This window comes from Vulpes vulpes, chromosome 16 (assembly GCF_048418805.1).
Source record: "Vulpes vulpes isolate BD-2025 chromosome 16, VulVul3, whole genome shotgun sequence".
Taxonomy (NCBI): domain Eukaryota; kingdom Metazoa; phylum Chordata; class Mammalia; order Carnivora; family Canidae; genus Vulpes; species Vulpes vulpes.
The window spans coordinates 61629568-61644583 of NC_132795.1; the positions used below are offsets into that span (position 1 = coordinate 61629568).

General features: G+C 44.0%; 1 protein-coding gene across 7 annotated transcripts in view; it reads right to left on the bottom strand.

The window, feature by feature from the left end:
* Positions 1-14645, bottom strand: part of C16H12orf75 (chromosome 16 C12orf75 homolog) — a 37314-nt gene extending 22669 nt beyond the window's left edge. The window contains exons 1-2 of one of the 7 annotated variants that reach the window (XM_072742981.1): positions 14214-14398; positions 1715-1739 (exon numbers count right to left, since the gene is read on the bottom strand). In XM_072742981.1, coding sequence (XP_072599082.1) covers positions 1715-1739; positions 14214-14259 — 71 coding nt within the window. In that variant the 5' untranslated portion in view covers positions 14260-14398. Of the gene's footprint in view, positions 1-1714; positions 1740-14213 lie in introns of all 7 variants that reach the window. The other 6 variants (XM_072742982.1, XR_011998039.1, XR_011998040.1 and 3 more) reach the window with 6 other exon arrangements.
* Positions 14646-15016: the final 371 nt, after the last annotated feature.

Genomic DNA, 15016 nt, shown 5'->3' on the forward strand with positions numbered 1-15016 from the left:
GTGGTCTCATGGTGCAGGACTGCAGTTCATTTCTTGTCCTTGGCCTTGCTCACGCTGATTGCAGTGCTTCCCTCCACCTCATGCACAATCTGTCAAATACAGACTAAAAGCATAAATGGCCTTCTTTTTCCCAGAGGATTCTGGGCTCAGTCCAACGGGCAATGGAGAATAATTGCAAGTTTTTGAGCAGAGGTCGTACCAGGGCAGGGGAATGCTTGAGGAAATGAATCTGGCAACAATGTACAGAAATGGAAGGGAGAAACGCCTGGGGGTTTCAGGGGCTGAGCATCTGCCTTCGGCTCAAGGCCTGATCCTGCAGTCCTGGGATCAAGTCCCACACCGGGCCCCCTGCAGGGAGCCTGCTTCTCCCTCTGCCTGTGTCTCTGCCTCTCTCTCTGTGTGTCTCTCAGAAAGAAAGAAGAAAGAAAGAAAGAAAGAAAGAAAGAAAGAAAGAAAGAAAGAAAGAAAGAAAGAAAGAAAAGAAAGAAAGAAAAGAAAGAAAGATAGATGGAAAGGGAGAGGCTGATGGAGACCCAGACACTGCAATGAGAGAACGAAGGTAAGGATGCTGAACTAGTTGTTGCTACATGTCTTGATAATAAACTCAAATACTACAACCAGAAGTTTGAACAATGTATATTGCTTCTTGGGTACCTAAAATCCCATAGAAAATATTTACTTAACTCCTGGGAAAAGTTACAGTACATTCTAATCTTCTCTGAATTCCTCTTTTATTAATAATAATAATTATTATTAATAAAAATAATAAATCTGTTTTTGACATTTGACTACTGACAGCTTTCAAGTCCCACCACCCTCCCTTCTGCTTCACTTCAGTGCAAGCTAAGAATGCTGGGGAAGTCCTTCCTTTGTGCTGGTGGGGACGATAAAACCATGCAAACCTCTCCCCATGCACAGGAGCCCTCAACCAGGCCCACTCAGTATGAAATCTTCGGACCCTCCTTAGCATGTGTGTGTGTCTGTGTGTGTGTGTGTGTGTGTGTGTGTGTGGTAACATCAGTATTAACATCCAAACCGACTATGGGTGGGTAGGGCAGGGGTCCATCCACTCTCCATGGAGTAACCACAAACTCTTAGTGAACTACTACAATGTCCTTACTGTCCTAGTTTAAGGGTAGAAAGATGCAGAGAAGGGGCAGGACTGAAATACTGGAAGGGCTCCTGAGTTCCAGAAACATCTTGGGAGATGGATGCCCCTTGATTAAATGTCCTGTGATGTAAATATCAACTCAATATTGACAATGTTGGATGGTCATATACATTCACTCAAATATCTAATCATCGACTTTAAGACAATTCAGTGCGTGTTTGGCACATGCTCGCTCCAGCCTCTCCCCGCTGGCTAAGCTGACACATAGTCAGAGGAGCTGTGTGCTCAATTAATTCTCCCACATCCATTTGCTTTCACTTAGAAGAAATCTTAGCCTAAGTTGGGAAGAAAGCACAAGTAAATGTTTCCCTTGCTTAAGGTTCTGAATTACAGTGCAAATGAAAGGCAGAATAAATAATAAAGCAGTGATATTCTTCAAACAGCACTTGAGTTATGGACTAGATGATAATCCTGATTTTTGCATAATATAGCATGTATTCCCATATCTTTTCAGGTATACCTACATATACCAAAAGGTCATGATCATGAAAAACAGTGTCTTCCTCAAAAAGAGTTTAGAAAATCATAATATTAACTACTTACGCATCTTTAGCTGCTCCTGCAGGGCCTGGAGAAGGAAAAAAGGTTTGCATTATTGTGATAGAAGTATTACAAAAATGTGAAGCCCAATATCCATCTAAAATAATGTTCTAGAAGAAACAAATTGAAAATATGCATTTTAAAAAGATCATTTCAAAAGAAAAAAAGAGTAGGAAAAAATCATTACATTCAAATCTTAAGTTTTGAATTTATTCTGCCCATTTTTAACAATTCCCATAAGTTATAAGGTATCGGCTCTGGAAGGGATTTTACAGATCACCTAATCCAATCCCTTTGTTTTACAGACAAACTGACCAAGATGGGAAATACGTACATTTCTAAGTCACACACCTCCTAAGCCAGTGTCCACATGGCCTTGTTCTAAGTCATACTGAGCACTAAGTCACAACATAAAATTACAAGACAAAACAGAGGTGATATCCTCAGAAAATTAGAAGTCTCAGGATACCAGCCTAGCTCCAAAGGGAGTCACATGCATTTCAAACTCTGTTCCTATTTGCTACTGAACCCCATCCCCATCTCTGCTTCCCACCCACAGACCAAAAACAACCCATCTCTTTCAGACTCTATTCCTATCACTCATCACAGATTCTCGGTCACAACATACTCCGTCCCATGTTCGCACTCCCTCCTCCAACTGTCCTCATCTGAGCCACACAGAACTCGGTTCCAACTTGCCCAGGTACCTAACATTAAGTGTCTTTTACTCTCTTAAAACCTCACTTCCCTCTTTGTGTCAAACGAGGATAGTATTCTGTGCCCTCTGCTCCTTTCTTTCTCCATAGTATTTTTCTGGAAAGTTAATATACAACAGAGAGAATAAATAGAACCACTGCTAAGAGAGTGGGGAGGACACTGAGGATGTGGGGCTCATGCACATCTTCTGTCCCAAATTCTCAGAATTTTTTTGCCGAACTCAGCTAAAAAGCTAAGGTGGCTACTTATGTCATAATAGACATAAGCAGACTTTCTCTCTAACATCAGTGCTAGCAGTCAATCACACATAGTTTAACGTAACTGTACTTAAACCATGACCAAACTTTTATGCAAGTCTTCTCTTTCCTCTTTAAAAACTCGAACCTCCTTTGTCTCTCCAGAGCACGTTTTCAGTTTTGGTCAAATCCTCTGTCTCCTCAATTGCAATCCCTAATACCCCAAATAAATGCACATATTCAATTCTGCAGCTTGCAGTTTTGTCTTTTGTTATTTGACATTACTGTGAAGACTTTTTTAAAAAATGCATGTCAACACCTATCACAAACTGACACATAAAAACAGCTCATTAAGTTATTATTATTAGCAGTCAATTTAATGAAAAATTAATACCTCAATTTCCATATGGGAATTAAAATAACCTCTGCCCAAGCTACACAGATGTGAAAATAAAGAAAGATGTGCTACAAAGTAAGCAAATAAGCCTGCAGGAAAGGCTAGTGCCAAAACTGCAAAGACTATACCCTGGTGATATTAATTTAAGATCTGTAATACTGCAAATTCATATCAGAGGGTAAAGATAATCAAGACTATGTCTCAAACAAATTCCTCAAGGCTCTGACCAAACCTCAACTTTGTAACAAACCTTGTTCCTTTCTTTAGGGAAGACTAACATTTCTATGTCACAACTATCATTAAAATTATATAAATAAAAACTTCTTTGGGGCCCCTGGGTGGTGTAGGCAGTTGAGTGTCTGACTCGTGGTTTCAGTTTTCAGCTCAGGTCATGATCTTGGGGTTCTGGAATCAAGCCCCAAGTTGGGCCCTGCACCCAGTATAGAGTCTGCTTGAGATTCTCTCTTCTTCCCCCTCTGCCCCTCATGCTCAGGCCGTCTCTGTCTCTCTCTCTCTCTCTCTTTAAAATAAATTTTAAAAATCATTAAATAAATAAATAAAAAATAAATAAATAAATAAATAAATAAATAAATATTAACTGCTTTGGGATCAGAGATCATAAAACCAAAAAAAAAAAAAAAAGCTAAAATTAAAAAAAACATCTTAACATAAGAACAGAGGGGTGTTTTGTTAGGAAAAAATAAGCAAAGGATTAATGCTACCAAAAACCCATGCAGATGAATGCTTTATTCCAAGGTCAAAACAAGCATCAGAACCTGGAACAAAGTCTAGAAAGAAGGTAATATCCTGATTTTTGTATTTTCACGCTCATGCAAAAGTACAGAGAATGTTTTGGGGTTTTGTTGTGGGCCGGGGACAGGAGAGCCAGAGGCGTCAGAAACTTTGATTCTGTAAGGTTCTACACAGGGAAGAGAGCAGAGATTGTAATGAGACCCGTGAGTCCTCAGCAGAGCTGAAGGGCCACCTAACACGGTCCACAGGGTGAGCAGAGGGCACAGAAGCCACCCCCCCCTACACACACACACACACACACACACACACACACACACACACACACGGCTCTGGGAGGACCCCAGAGTGGTAGGGAAAGAACACGGGGTTAGGGGCGGGGGGAGGGGGTGTGTGCAAACACCGACACCAAGTCCCTGCTCAGATCATTCATCCAAAGGTCAGGAAATCGCTGCTTCAGTTTCTAGTACTGGGCGGACAGAGGCACCGGAGAAGACAAGGCAATAACATGTGCGTTAACTTGTTTCAAAATGGCAACACGCTATGTAAGGAGGATGGAAGGGATTTTAATCAGCCACCAGGAACCCTCCATTCACCGCCCCCAACTGCCCTGGGCTCCAGGCACCCTCACAGCAGCTTCCTGGCGGGAATCAGCTCCTCGCATCCCAGTAGGCCCCAGGCAGATGCCTGGTCACTTCCAAATGGAAGTCAGCACCATTTCTTCTGTTCCCAAATGTCCCTCATTGAAAGGGGACTATCTATTTCATAAGCGCAGTGGTGCGGTGGGCAAAAATGTCAGAAACACCACATCCTATATACACGTGATTGTAATATGTGCCCCCCCCTTTTTTTAAGGGAAGAAAATGTGCATCTTAGAAGCAAGGTAGCATGGTATTAATGATAAGCTTACAACCAGGACAGGTAGAAGATGACGCCCCAAAACACAACCTCTCAGAGTGGGAGAAAATGTGTCATTGTGGGAAACCCTCGGCATAACCATCAGGCATACAAAATGTAAAATATCTTTCTTTTCCAAAAATATAAGATAATAAAATTAATAGAAATAGAAGAAAAATCATTATTACCCTCACTACAACCTTGTAATCACACTTCACCTATATATTGATTATAATTAAGAAATCACTACTCTAGAGAATTTATGCAAAAAAAAAAAAAAAAACCACTTTTATCTAGAACAATTCAGATAGTGGCAAAATCCCATTTGCCTGAAATTGTGTTTATGGTTCATGTGGTATATCCTTTGCTAAACAAATATTTACAATGGTATCTAATTCCTTCCAGGCCCCTGGGATAGACCATTGATTCCTGTTAGCACCACTTCATTTCCTGCCAAAATGACTCTTTACTGTTTAAACACAGCCTGATGCATTACTATAATGGCCTCAGAAGAAACAGAGATGGGGAAAAGGCAACAATGTTCATCATAGAATGAAAGCACCACAAAGTATGTAAGACTAAAGATTTGATGACTCTTTTCCAAAACTGTATAAAGGATGATAATTTTAAGTATCTTCCTAAAAAAGAGACGGGGCAAAGGTTTATTCTCAGAAAAGTATTATATGCAGTTTCAGTGACAAAAAAAAAAAAAAGTAATTATAAATGGTTAGGGGTCTGTAAGGAAGAACATTTCCTTCCGAAAGTAGGAAACAGTTAAACATTGTTGGTTATTCAAAGCAGCACTTCACCAAGACTGTGTATATGTTCTACTTTACACCTTTCAAAAGATTTTAATATTTTGTTAGTGAGTCTCAAAGTCAAAAGTCTCAGTCACTCAAAATTGCATGACAAGGGGCGCCTGGGTAGTGCAGTAGGTTACGGGTCTGACTCTTGGTTTCAGCTCAGGTTGTGGTCTCAGGGTCATGAGATCGAGCCCCGCAGCGGCAGGCTCTGCACTTAAGACGCTCTCTGCCCCTCCCCCCACTACCGTGTGCTCTCTCAATAAACAAATCTTTAAAAATAAAAAATGCATAGCAAACCCAAATTATTCAAGCATTCAAAAAACTTAACCTGATATTGTGGGGTCGAAGAAAGATATTTGGGCTTTGTCCCGTCTTTCTGGCACAAGACTTCTAAAACCTTTGGAATTTCCTGCGTGATAAGGGTAATTGGAGCCTCTTCCATTCTAAAGAAGGGACTCTTAATGGGACCCAGGATAGCTTCAGGATGGGGATTGGTCATCAGAAAAGCCAAGCCTTGTTAGAAGCTTGGATCTTTTGGCCTCATCCCTGTCCCCAGGGAAGGAAGAGGAGCTGGGGATTGACTTACTCACCAATAGCCAATGATTCTATCAATCGCACCTCTGTAATGAACCCTCCATAAAAAATATCCTGAAAAATGAGGCTCTGAGAGCTTCTGAGTTGGTGAGCACATCCTTGTGCCAGGAGGGTGGCATACCCCAACTACACAGGGACAGAGATCCCATGCTCAGGACCCATGATTCCAGATATCACTCTCTGCATCTCTCCATCTGGCTGTTTACTTGTATCTTTTATAATAAACTGGTAAATTTAAACCCATAAGTAAAATGCCTTCCTGAATTCTGAGCCATTCTAACAAATTATCAAACTCAGAAAGGGAGCTGTGCAAACCCTCACTTTTGTTGCTAACTTGGATACAAGTCGGAGTAATCTAAGGAGCCGATACTTGGGACTGGAGTCAGAGGTGAGGGTATCTTGTGGAACCTTGCCCTTAAACTTGTAGCAACTAACACAGACTGCAGGCAGTTGGTGTCAGAAGTGAGCTGCATTGTAGGACTCCCAGTTGGTGTCAGAGAACTGGAAAATTGGATTGGGAAAAAAAAACTCTCAGGTATTCTTCATGTTCTATAACAGGTTTTATAAAAATGGGGTGTCCTAAGAGGTCACTGGGGTTCTAAACAACCTCGAAGTGCTCTCTGAATCACACACCAAGACTGAACTGTACAGTACTTGCTACAGCAAATAATAATTTACACTCCTGGTATAGTTCATAAGCTATATTTCCTTATTTTCTAATTATATCCCATTCCCGAATAACTCCAGGAAAACCTTCTGCTTTAGTTTCATATGGCTGCTGTAACAAATCACCAAAGACTGGGTGGCTTAAAACAACAGAAATAAATACTCTCAGAGTTCTGGAAGCCAGATGCCTAAAATCAAGGTGTCAACAGATTCAAAATTCCATGCTGAGCATTCCTGCCTTGGCATTCTTCGGCCTGTGGCAAGGTGGTGCACACTCTGTCTTACCCATGTCCCCACATCACCTTCTCTCTTTTATAAGGACACTTATCATTGGATTTAGGGTCCACCCAAATTATCTCAAAATCCTTAATTACATCTGCAAAAGTCATTTTTTCCAAGTATGATAACTCACACATTCAAAGGATTAGGATGTGGACATCTTTTTAGAGACCATCATTGAACCCTCTATACCTTCTTAATCCTGTCCTCTCCCATCCCTCCAAAACCAAAAACTCTCTTTTGGGATTAACTTTAATGTAACATATCATACATCTCACAAACAGAAACAAAATGCTATTCCTTGTGAATAAAGCAAGCCAGCCCCAAGACACTGCATGGGTTCAGTAGTTTTAGGTAGATAGAACATCTTGGTTCCTACAGACAAACGTTCTTTTATAATCTAATCAGTCTTACAAGTTTAGAAGAGTGAGCTATACTGCCCATTATGTTTTCAGCATTGTTCAGAGTCGTACATTTACCCTTTTGAGTTTCCTCCCACATGCCAAATTCTAATATAAAGAAAAGATCTATCTTTCTAAAAAGAAAGGTCACATACATTTTTTCATTTGAAAAACTAGCCTATGAACACTTTTTTGCATCTCTGTCCTATTGCACTGTATAAAATTTATGGAATAAACTGGAAATATTCACAAGTAAATGAATTGCTAAGTTATGTATTATATTGTATTTCTATCTTCCGACTGAGTGGTAATGATTTAAACACATGCACCAAAAAAATAAAATTATTTACGTGAAGAATTTCTAAAAAGCGCTAAAGATTTTTCATATCACTCAGCGAAAATGATCAGAAACATAAATGATTATGGCTCTTGTGAGAAATAATAAAAATATGCAGGAATGTCTTACTTTTTATTTGTTTTATAAAAGAAAAGAAAAGGCCCTCTGAGGCCTGTATAAACATAACTCCAGAAAAGATAAACAAAGCTGTCTTTAATTTTGACAGCTTGTGATGTCTCCTCTGACCCATAATAGTTCTAAAACTATGTCATAGTCTCAGTGTGGCCAAAAGAAGTAGAACAACAACTCTTAAGTTCATCCAAAGCAATGTTCTTTTTTCAAGAAGCCAATAAAAGAACAAGATTTGTAAGTCATTTTTTTAATAAAGGAGAAAGAAAATTCAGGCCAATGTGTCCTAGAAATATAAAATTATGTTCATGAATATGGAAGCTCTTACAGAAAATCTCTTCATTTGCAGATTGTTCTTGTTGAGTAGCTACACTTTGAGGAGCTAAAAATTAATAAATAAAGTCAGCCACGTAAGTACACACCTAAGGGAAGGCATTGACATCTGGATGCTATATTATAATTTAAGCCACATCTATACGCGTGGTATGTGGCTTGTGACAGAACTGAATACGACTCACGCAGGTCACCTTCACACTCCTCCACGTGGCTGCAAGGTCAGGGCCAGGAACTGGGACTCCTGAACGTCTGAATCGGTCACAGCACTGGTGCAAGCACCTGCATAGAGGCACTTCCCAATCTCTGTCACTCACCATCATCACTTCCAACGAGGACCCTCCAAGAGCGTACTGATCACCTGCACCTTCCTACCTTCCCTTCAGAGGCAGCAGAACCTTTCAGTTGCCCAGGCATTAGTTTGGGTTCATTTTTATTTCTCTGTCCCATGCAGTCCATCCTGAGCCTGGCTGTCCCAGGGGTCTCAGACATCAACCACCTCCAGGCCCTTCTTACTGCGCCAACCCCAGACAGTCACTGCTGTATGCCCACTCTTTTCTTTTACACCAGACCCAAAAGTCGTTCCTTATATCCATAATAAATAGCAGTGAGTACTTACAATATACGAGGCATTGTTCTACACCCTTTGCTTATGTGAACTCATTTTATCTTGGAGCAGGTTCTATTCTCCCATTTTACAGTTGAGAAAATCAAGGTACAATTTAAGCAAGTTGCCCAAGATCACGCAACTGATAAATGTCAAAAGTAGGATGTGAACTGGGGCCTTTTGGCATCGGAGCCCACCCTCAACTCTGAGGCTTGGCTTTCCTGTCTGTCCTCTTCACTCTCTATTCTAAATGCTCTTCATTCCCAACACCCTATAACCAATGTGAGCTACCAAATCCAGTCAGGCCAGACCTACGGCCTTGAAATGCACAGAGCCCATTTCAGTCCCTGTGATTTCACACAGCACTAAGAATGCCCTCCCTTCCACTATCTGCTTATCCAAACATTATCTATTCTTCAGAATCAAATCAAGTGCCACTTCTTCCAAGCAGACTACCCTGACTACTTTTGGTTTTATTTTATTCTCTCAATTGCTCTTATCAGCCACACAATTTAGGACTTAGTTCTGTTATCTTGTTTCCCCAATATATTCATTCATTCAACAACAACAATAAATTTCTTTGAGAGCCAAAAATTCCATTGAGAGTTTGGATGCCAGTCTAGAGACTGAGAGTACAGCTAGGAACAAGCCGCAGGAGGCTCTCATGAGGCCTACATTTGGAGGAAGGGAACAGAAGAGGCAATAAATAAATAAACAAAAATCAGCTCTCCAGCAAAGAGTGTTTCAAACAGAGAGAAAACATGAGTGAGTTCAGCAGGTTTAGGGAACTGAAAGAAGGATGGTGGGGTTGGGGTTGGAGTCTAAGGGTGGTAGCAGGGAAATGCACAAGATGCAAGTGACTTCTTGAACGCTATCAACAAAATTTTATATTATTTCCTCCATCTGGCCTAGATTCATGCTAAGCACAGTGGCAACATCGCAGATCTACCAAAGCATTTATAGATGTAAAGTAAGGCTGGACCACACAGCTACATCCAAAGAAGAGAATGCAATTATCTAGCTAATTGAGGATGAAGAGAAAACTAATCTAAATAATTGGATCCAAAAGGATTGTATTAACTCCCCAGGTACACTGACAAAATAGGATAATTATTAAACTTCTCCTCTTCAAACTATTGTTATATAAATAGCAGAAGAACCATTACAGAAACATTCTGATAATAAACTGCCACAGAGTTATGGACAGTTGTTGCCAGATACGTATCTCTGGTAGAAAAACTACAACTAAAAAATTCAATCAACTCTGATGAGCAGAATACTTCTGAAATAAGTCCTCTGCTGCAAAGAATTTCTACAGCCTTAGCCTGCACTGAAACAGGCTATTGTAGATATTTGGAACCACCCAAACTTTTCAAGGGATTTTCTGATTTACCTGAAAAGAGACTGTCTGGCTTACGTTACAGACTTGCTTACCCATCTGTATGTGCGGGTATACAGACGGCAACGTGTTTAGATCATTAGCTTAAACGCAGGGCTGCTCATTTCTCTGCCTAGTTAAAAAATATGTTCAAGGAAAAACAAGGGGACAGAGAATCTGATTGCTGAGAGAGGTGGGGCTAGAGAGCAGAGAGAAACAGCAAGAGCTCCCTGCCTTATGGAAAATGCAACACTTTTAAAATGGATTCTTTAATCCAGATGTTTAGGATTAAAGGATCTAGACTCTAGACTATGCAGGAAAAATGTCCTGAATCTTCAGTGAACGTAAAATATAAGAAGTCCTCTCAATACAGTTCTCGGTTGGGGGAAATCAAATTCCTACATTGAGAGAGTGATCTTAGTAAAACATGAAAATGGAGAGAGCTCTCGTGCAATCGAAATGGTCCTCATGACCCCATCTGGACCGACAGCTCAACTCCTTCCGGAAGCTCCTCTGGTTAAACTATATTCTTCAACATCTCCTGGACACCTGGCTGATCAATGTACTCTCATCCTGTGCTCTGCTACCATTCTCCAACAGTCAAGCCTACCTAGACTATCAGCTTCTCAAGAGCATGGAAGTTTGAGTTCATCCAACCGTCCATTACTGGCTGCCCAACCTTTGCCTCAAAAGTTCTTACTCAAGTACAGTGCTCTGCATGTAGCAGTGCAATGGATATAAACTTACAGTTAGAAATCTTTAGGACAACTCTAACTGGAGTTATCCAGGGCCTGAGTGATCTAGGAACTGATTTCTTATGGCTGTTTGATCATTTTACTGCATATCAGTTTCCCCACATATTGGACATACAGAATCAAGTTTACTCAAGCACACTACTAAATATCAATTTGTCATATTAACCAGTTTTTCTACACAAAAGCCAAGAAACGCAGTTGTTCAGGTAGCTCAGGGAGAGGGGATACAGTTATCTCATTTTACCTGAGTTACTTGGAGAATAAAACAGGGTTTATAACGGAGATTTCAGGTTTAAGGGTATTATTATAATGTACTAATTCACCCTTTGGAAGTAGATTTGCCATGTTCTTGTAGAAAAATGTTCAGGGAAAGCCATTTCACCTTCGATGTGGTAATATTCCACTACTCTGGAATAATTATAGTTTACACAGTGCTTTCACTCTGTAACTCAGAAAAGTGAAATGAAATGCAATGCAACCAGTACAGAGCCAAAGTGAAGCTTGAGCCTCACTCTCCAGGCTCCAAGTTTAGCACCTTTCTCACCTTTTCTCTGTATTATTTTTTTTTGTTTATGTATCTATGGCTGGCTGGATGGACGGATGGATGGACTGATTAATTGTTGAAAAGCTTAAATATAACTACTGGATTGTATGTATGTGGGACATTTCAGAAGTTGAGCGTCGTAAGTACCTGGAGGATAGGGACAGCATCTATTTTTTTAGGATTATTTATTTATTTATTTATGGGGGGGGGGGGGGACGAGCAGAGGGAAAGGTGCAAGCAGACCCCACACTGGGCATGGAGCCTGATGTGGGGCTCAATCCCAGGACACTGAGATCATGACCTGAGTCGAAACCAAGAGTCAGATGCTTAACCAATTAAGCCACCCAGGCATCCCAGGGACACATCTATTTAATGCATTTATTTCATGCCACTTGGGTTCAAGACCACAAGTATGCAACTTGGTCCGTAGGGTATCCAATGCTGATGTCGAAGTTCACGACTGAAAAGATATTCAAATATCTTTGCACTGAGGTTTATTTTTCTTCATCTTACACGTTTCATCCTGATGCACTTCCTTTCTGCAACTGAAGTCCTACCACCAGCTGATAGAAAATTTCAAAATAACAATGACCAAAACTCCAAAGTCAGCCAGCTGGACTCCAGCAAGGAAATGTTTAGAGAATGACTTCTCAAAAGACCAGGGCAGATCCATCAAAGAGGTGATGCAATAAGTCCCTCCTCATAATGTTTTCTCCTTAATGCTTTACAGTCTGCACTTGCTATCTTGCTCTTCCCTGAACCAAAAGTAATTTTTAGCAAAGAGCAAGCCAGAGGAGACAACATGCTCTTACACGCATTGCTCTTCATCAGCAAAAGAGAAGCTACTCAACGAGAAGCTGTGCATTTCAAGTGGTTTTTTTTCTTTCAATATAACTATACCTCCTTTTATGTAATAAGGGATGTGTATCTCAGGGGAGAAAAAAGGTCAACCAAGTATCTGTAAGGAGAATCAGATTTTCCCATTTCCTCATATCACCATTTCCAAATGACCTTATCATCATCTGATTAATCAATGAAACCCCTCCCTCCTACCCCCAAATCTGACAAGCAGTTTGTTAATAAATAAAAATGTAAATGAACTAACCTAGCTCCACTGCAAAGAAAATGTTACAAATCTTTCTGATTTTTTTAATGTGGATAATAGTTCTTAGCCCTTCTAAAGATGGGGTGCTCATGCAGTGGATTGCATGGGGCCCCAGTAGCTGGTAGACTGAGAGATACAATGCATGGCGCAGGATGTGGCCCTGATATTGTTCCAGGTTTCCATGCAGAGTTTTCTGGCCACTCTCAGAATCTTGTTTGCCCTTGTTGGCATAAGATGGTAACTAAGATAACGAACTTGTCTCGCTGGAGATGGAAAAGATCCGTTCCCTGATGGCTCCTTGCATATCGCAAGGAGGAGAATTTAATTCAAGATGGTAAAGATTATCAGTAAGAGATCAACTTTTCAGTGAATTATTACCTGGGTTCATTCACAGCTCTAGGACGAGAACCACCCCTCACCCCCACCCCCCCACATTTCAGTATCTTCTCAGAAAACAGAGTATTCCATGTGTGGTTACCGACAAAAAGGAAAAAAACAATCCTGGCCAATTAACGGAGTAGATTTCCACATTTGATCCCACTAAGAAAATACCAAAATCAACATTAAAATAAATAAGCAAGTCAGACTTGAATTTTAGGCTCCATCCTCCACAGAGGTCTGGGTGAAGGGAAGTGAAAGGCCCAAGGTCACAAAGTTATTGACAGGGCATCCACACCAGTCTGCTAGGAAATACTGCAGCATCAGACTGCTGTTTGCTGGTGGGGATAGGATGTGGCATCTGATACCTCTCATTTGGAGGAGATAAGGGTTCTTCATCCCTAAGGATTCTAAAATAGGCCGGCAGGTATTACTCAAAACAGATCCAGATTCTTAAATCGGGAGACACTTGCTCGGTTAAGAAGGAAAGGCTGAGTTTTGGAATAAGTCACTTAACACAAAGCCTGGCTGACTGGGGAAACCTAGGAGATCTCGCCTGCCAATCAACAGAATGAAGTGATGTAAAAGAAGTTTAAATATACACATTTTTAATGAAAAATACATGAACAGATCACTGCTCCATCACACTCATGTACAACATCCTCAATACTGCAGCTTCCCGGAGAAGTCCTCCGGGCAGCGCAGCCGCTCTCAGGCGTCCGGACAGCTCACACGAATCTTCAGAGCCCGCTTACAGTTCTCCCACCCAACTCGCTTCCCCCGGCCACCGGCGGCGGCGGCAGCAGCAGCAGCAGCAGCAGGAGTCGTCAACTGCTCGGCTGCACTTCCCTGCGGCAGCGTCTGGGTTCGAGGGGCCGGCGCGAGGTCTGGGGGCCGGCGAGGAGCGGAGCGGCGCCTGCGGGCCTCCCCACGGATCCGCGCGCCCGGGAGGGTCCCGGCTCCCCGCCGCAGGGCCCCCCGCGGGTCCTCCCCGCAGCTCCCCTCGTCCAGTCGTGACCGCCCCCGCGCGGGTCGCCCCCAATGCGAGCGGTGTGGTGTGCCCGCCTCCCGGTCCCGGACACGGGGACGGGGAGCGGGGTAGGGCGCCCTCCCTCGGCCGCGCCCCCGCCGCGCCCCGCCGCGCCGCCCCGAGCCCCGAGCCCCGAGCCCCGGGCCCCGGCGTCGCCCCCGCTCACCTCGGCCGGTCCCCGCGCTGGTGGCCGTAGAGTTGCCGCAGCCCATCGCGCCGCTGGCCGGGCGAGCGCTCGGGAGCCGGCGGCCGCGGGCGCTGGGGGCGGAGACGGAGGCGGAGTGCGGCGCGCCCCGAGCCGGAGGCCGGCGGGGGGCGCCCGGGCCGGGGGGGGGGGGCGCCCGGGGCGCGGGGGGCCGGGGGGGCGCGGGGGCCGGGGGCGCGAGGCAGCCCCTCCCGCCGCCGAGGGGCGCGGCCAGGGCGGGGCGGGGACGGAAACCGCGGGGTCCCCCTCCCCGGCCGCGGTCGGGGTCCCCGCCGGCCCCACCCGTCACCCCGGCAACCGCGGCGCGCGCCAATCCCCGGCGTGCCCCGGGCTCTCCGGCCGCGCATTGGGCGGCGCTAAGAGGGGGCGGGAGTTTAAAGCGGGCTTGGGGCGCGGGCGAGGCGGGGGCGGCGCCCCACCCACCCGGCTCCCTGCCCCTCGGCCTCTCCTTCCCGGGCCCCCGCCTCGGGGTGGGGGCAGGCGGGGCCGTGGCAGACACGCCCACTCCCGGTACGGCGGGCGCCCAAGGAGCGTCCCTGAAGGGTACTCAGGGTGAGGCCCACCCCAAAGCCATCGCTGCTTTCACAGAGAGCGACGGCGCCTCTGGTCCCCGGGGACCCCTCGGACTAGCAGGGGGCCGAGTCGGCCTGAGGTTGGCCGACGCGCCCGCTGCACTTCAGCTGCATCCGCTGCAGCCCCGATGCCTGCCCGACCTCGTCCCACCGCGCAACTGCGAACTCACCCGGGACCTTGTAACCGGACAT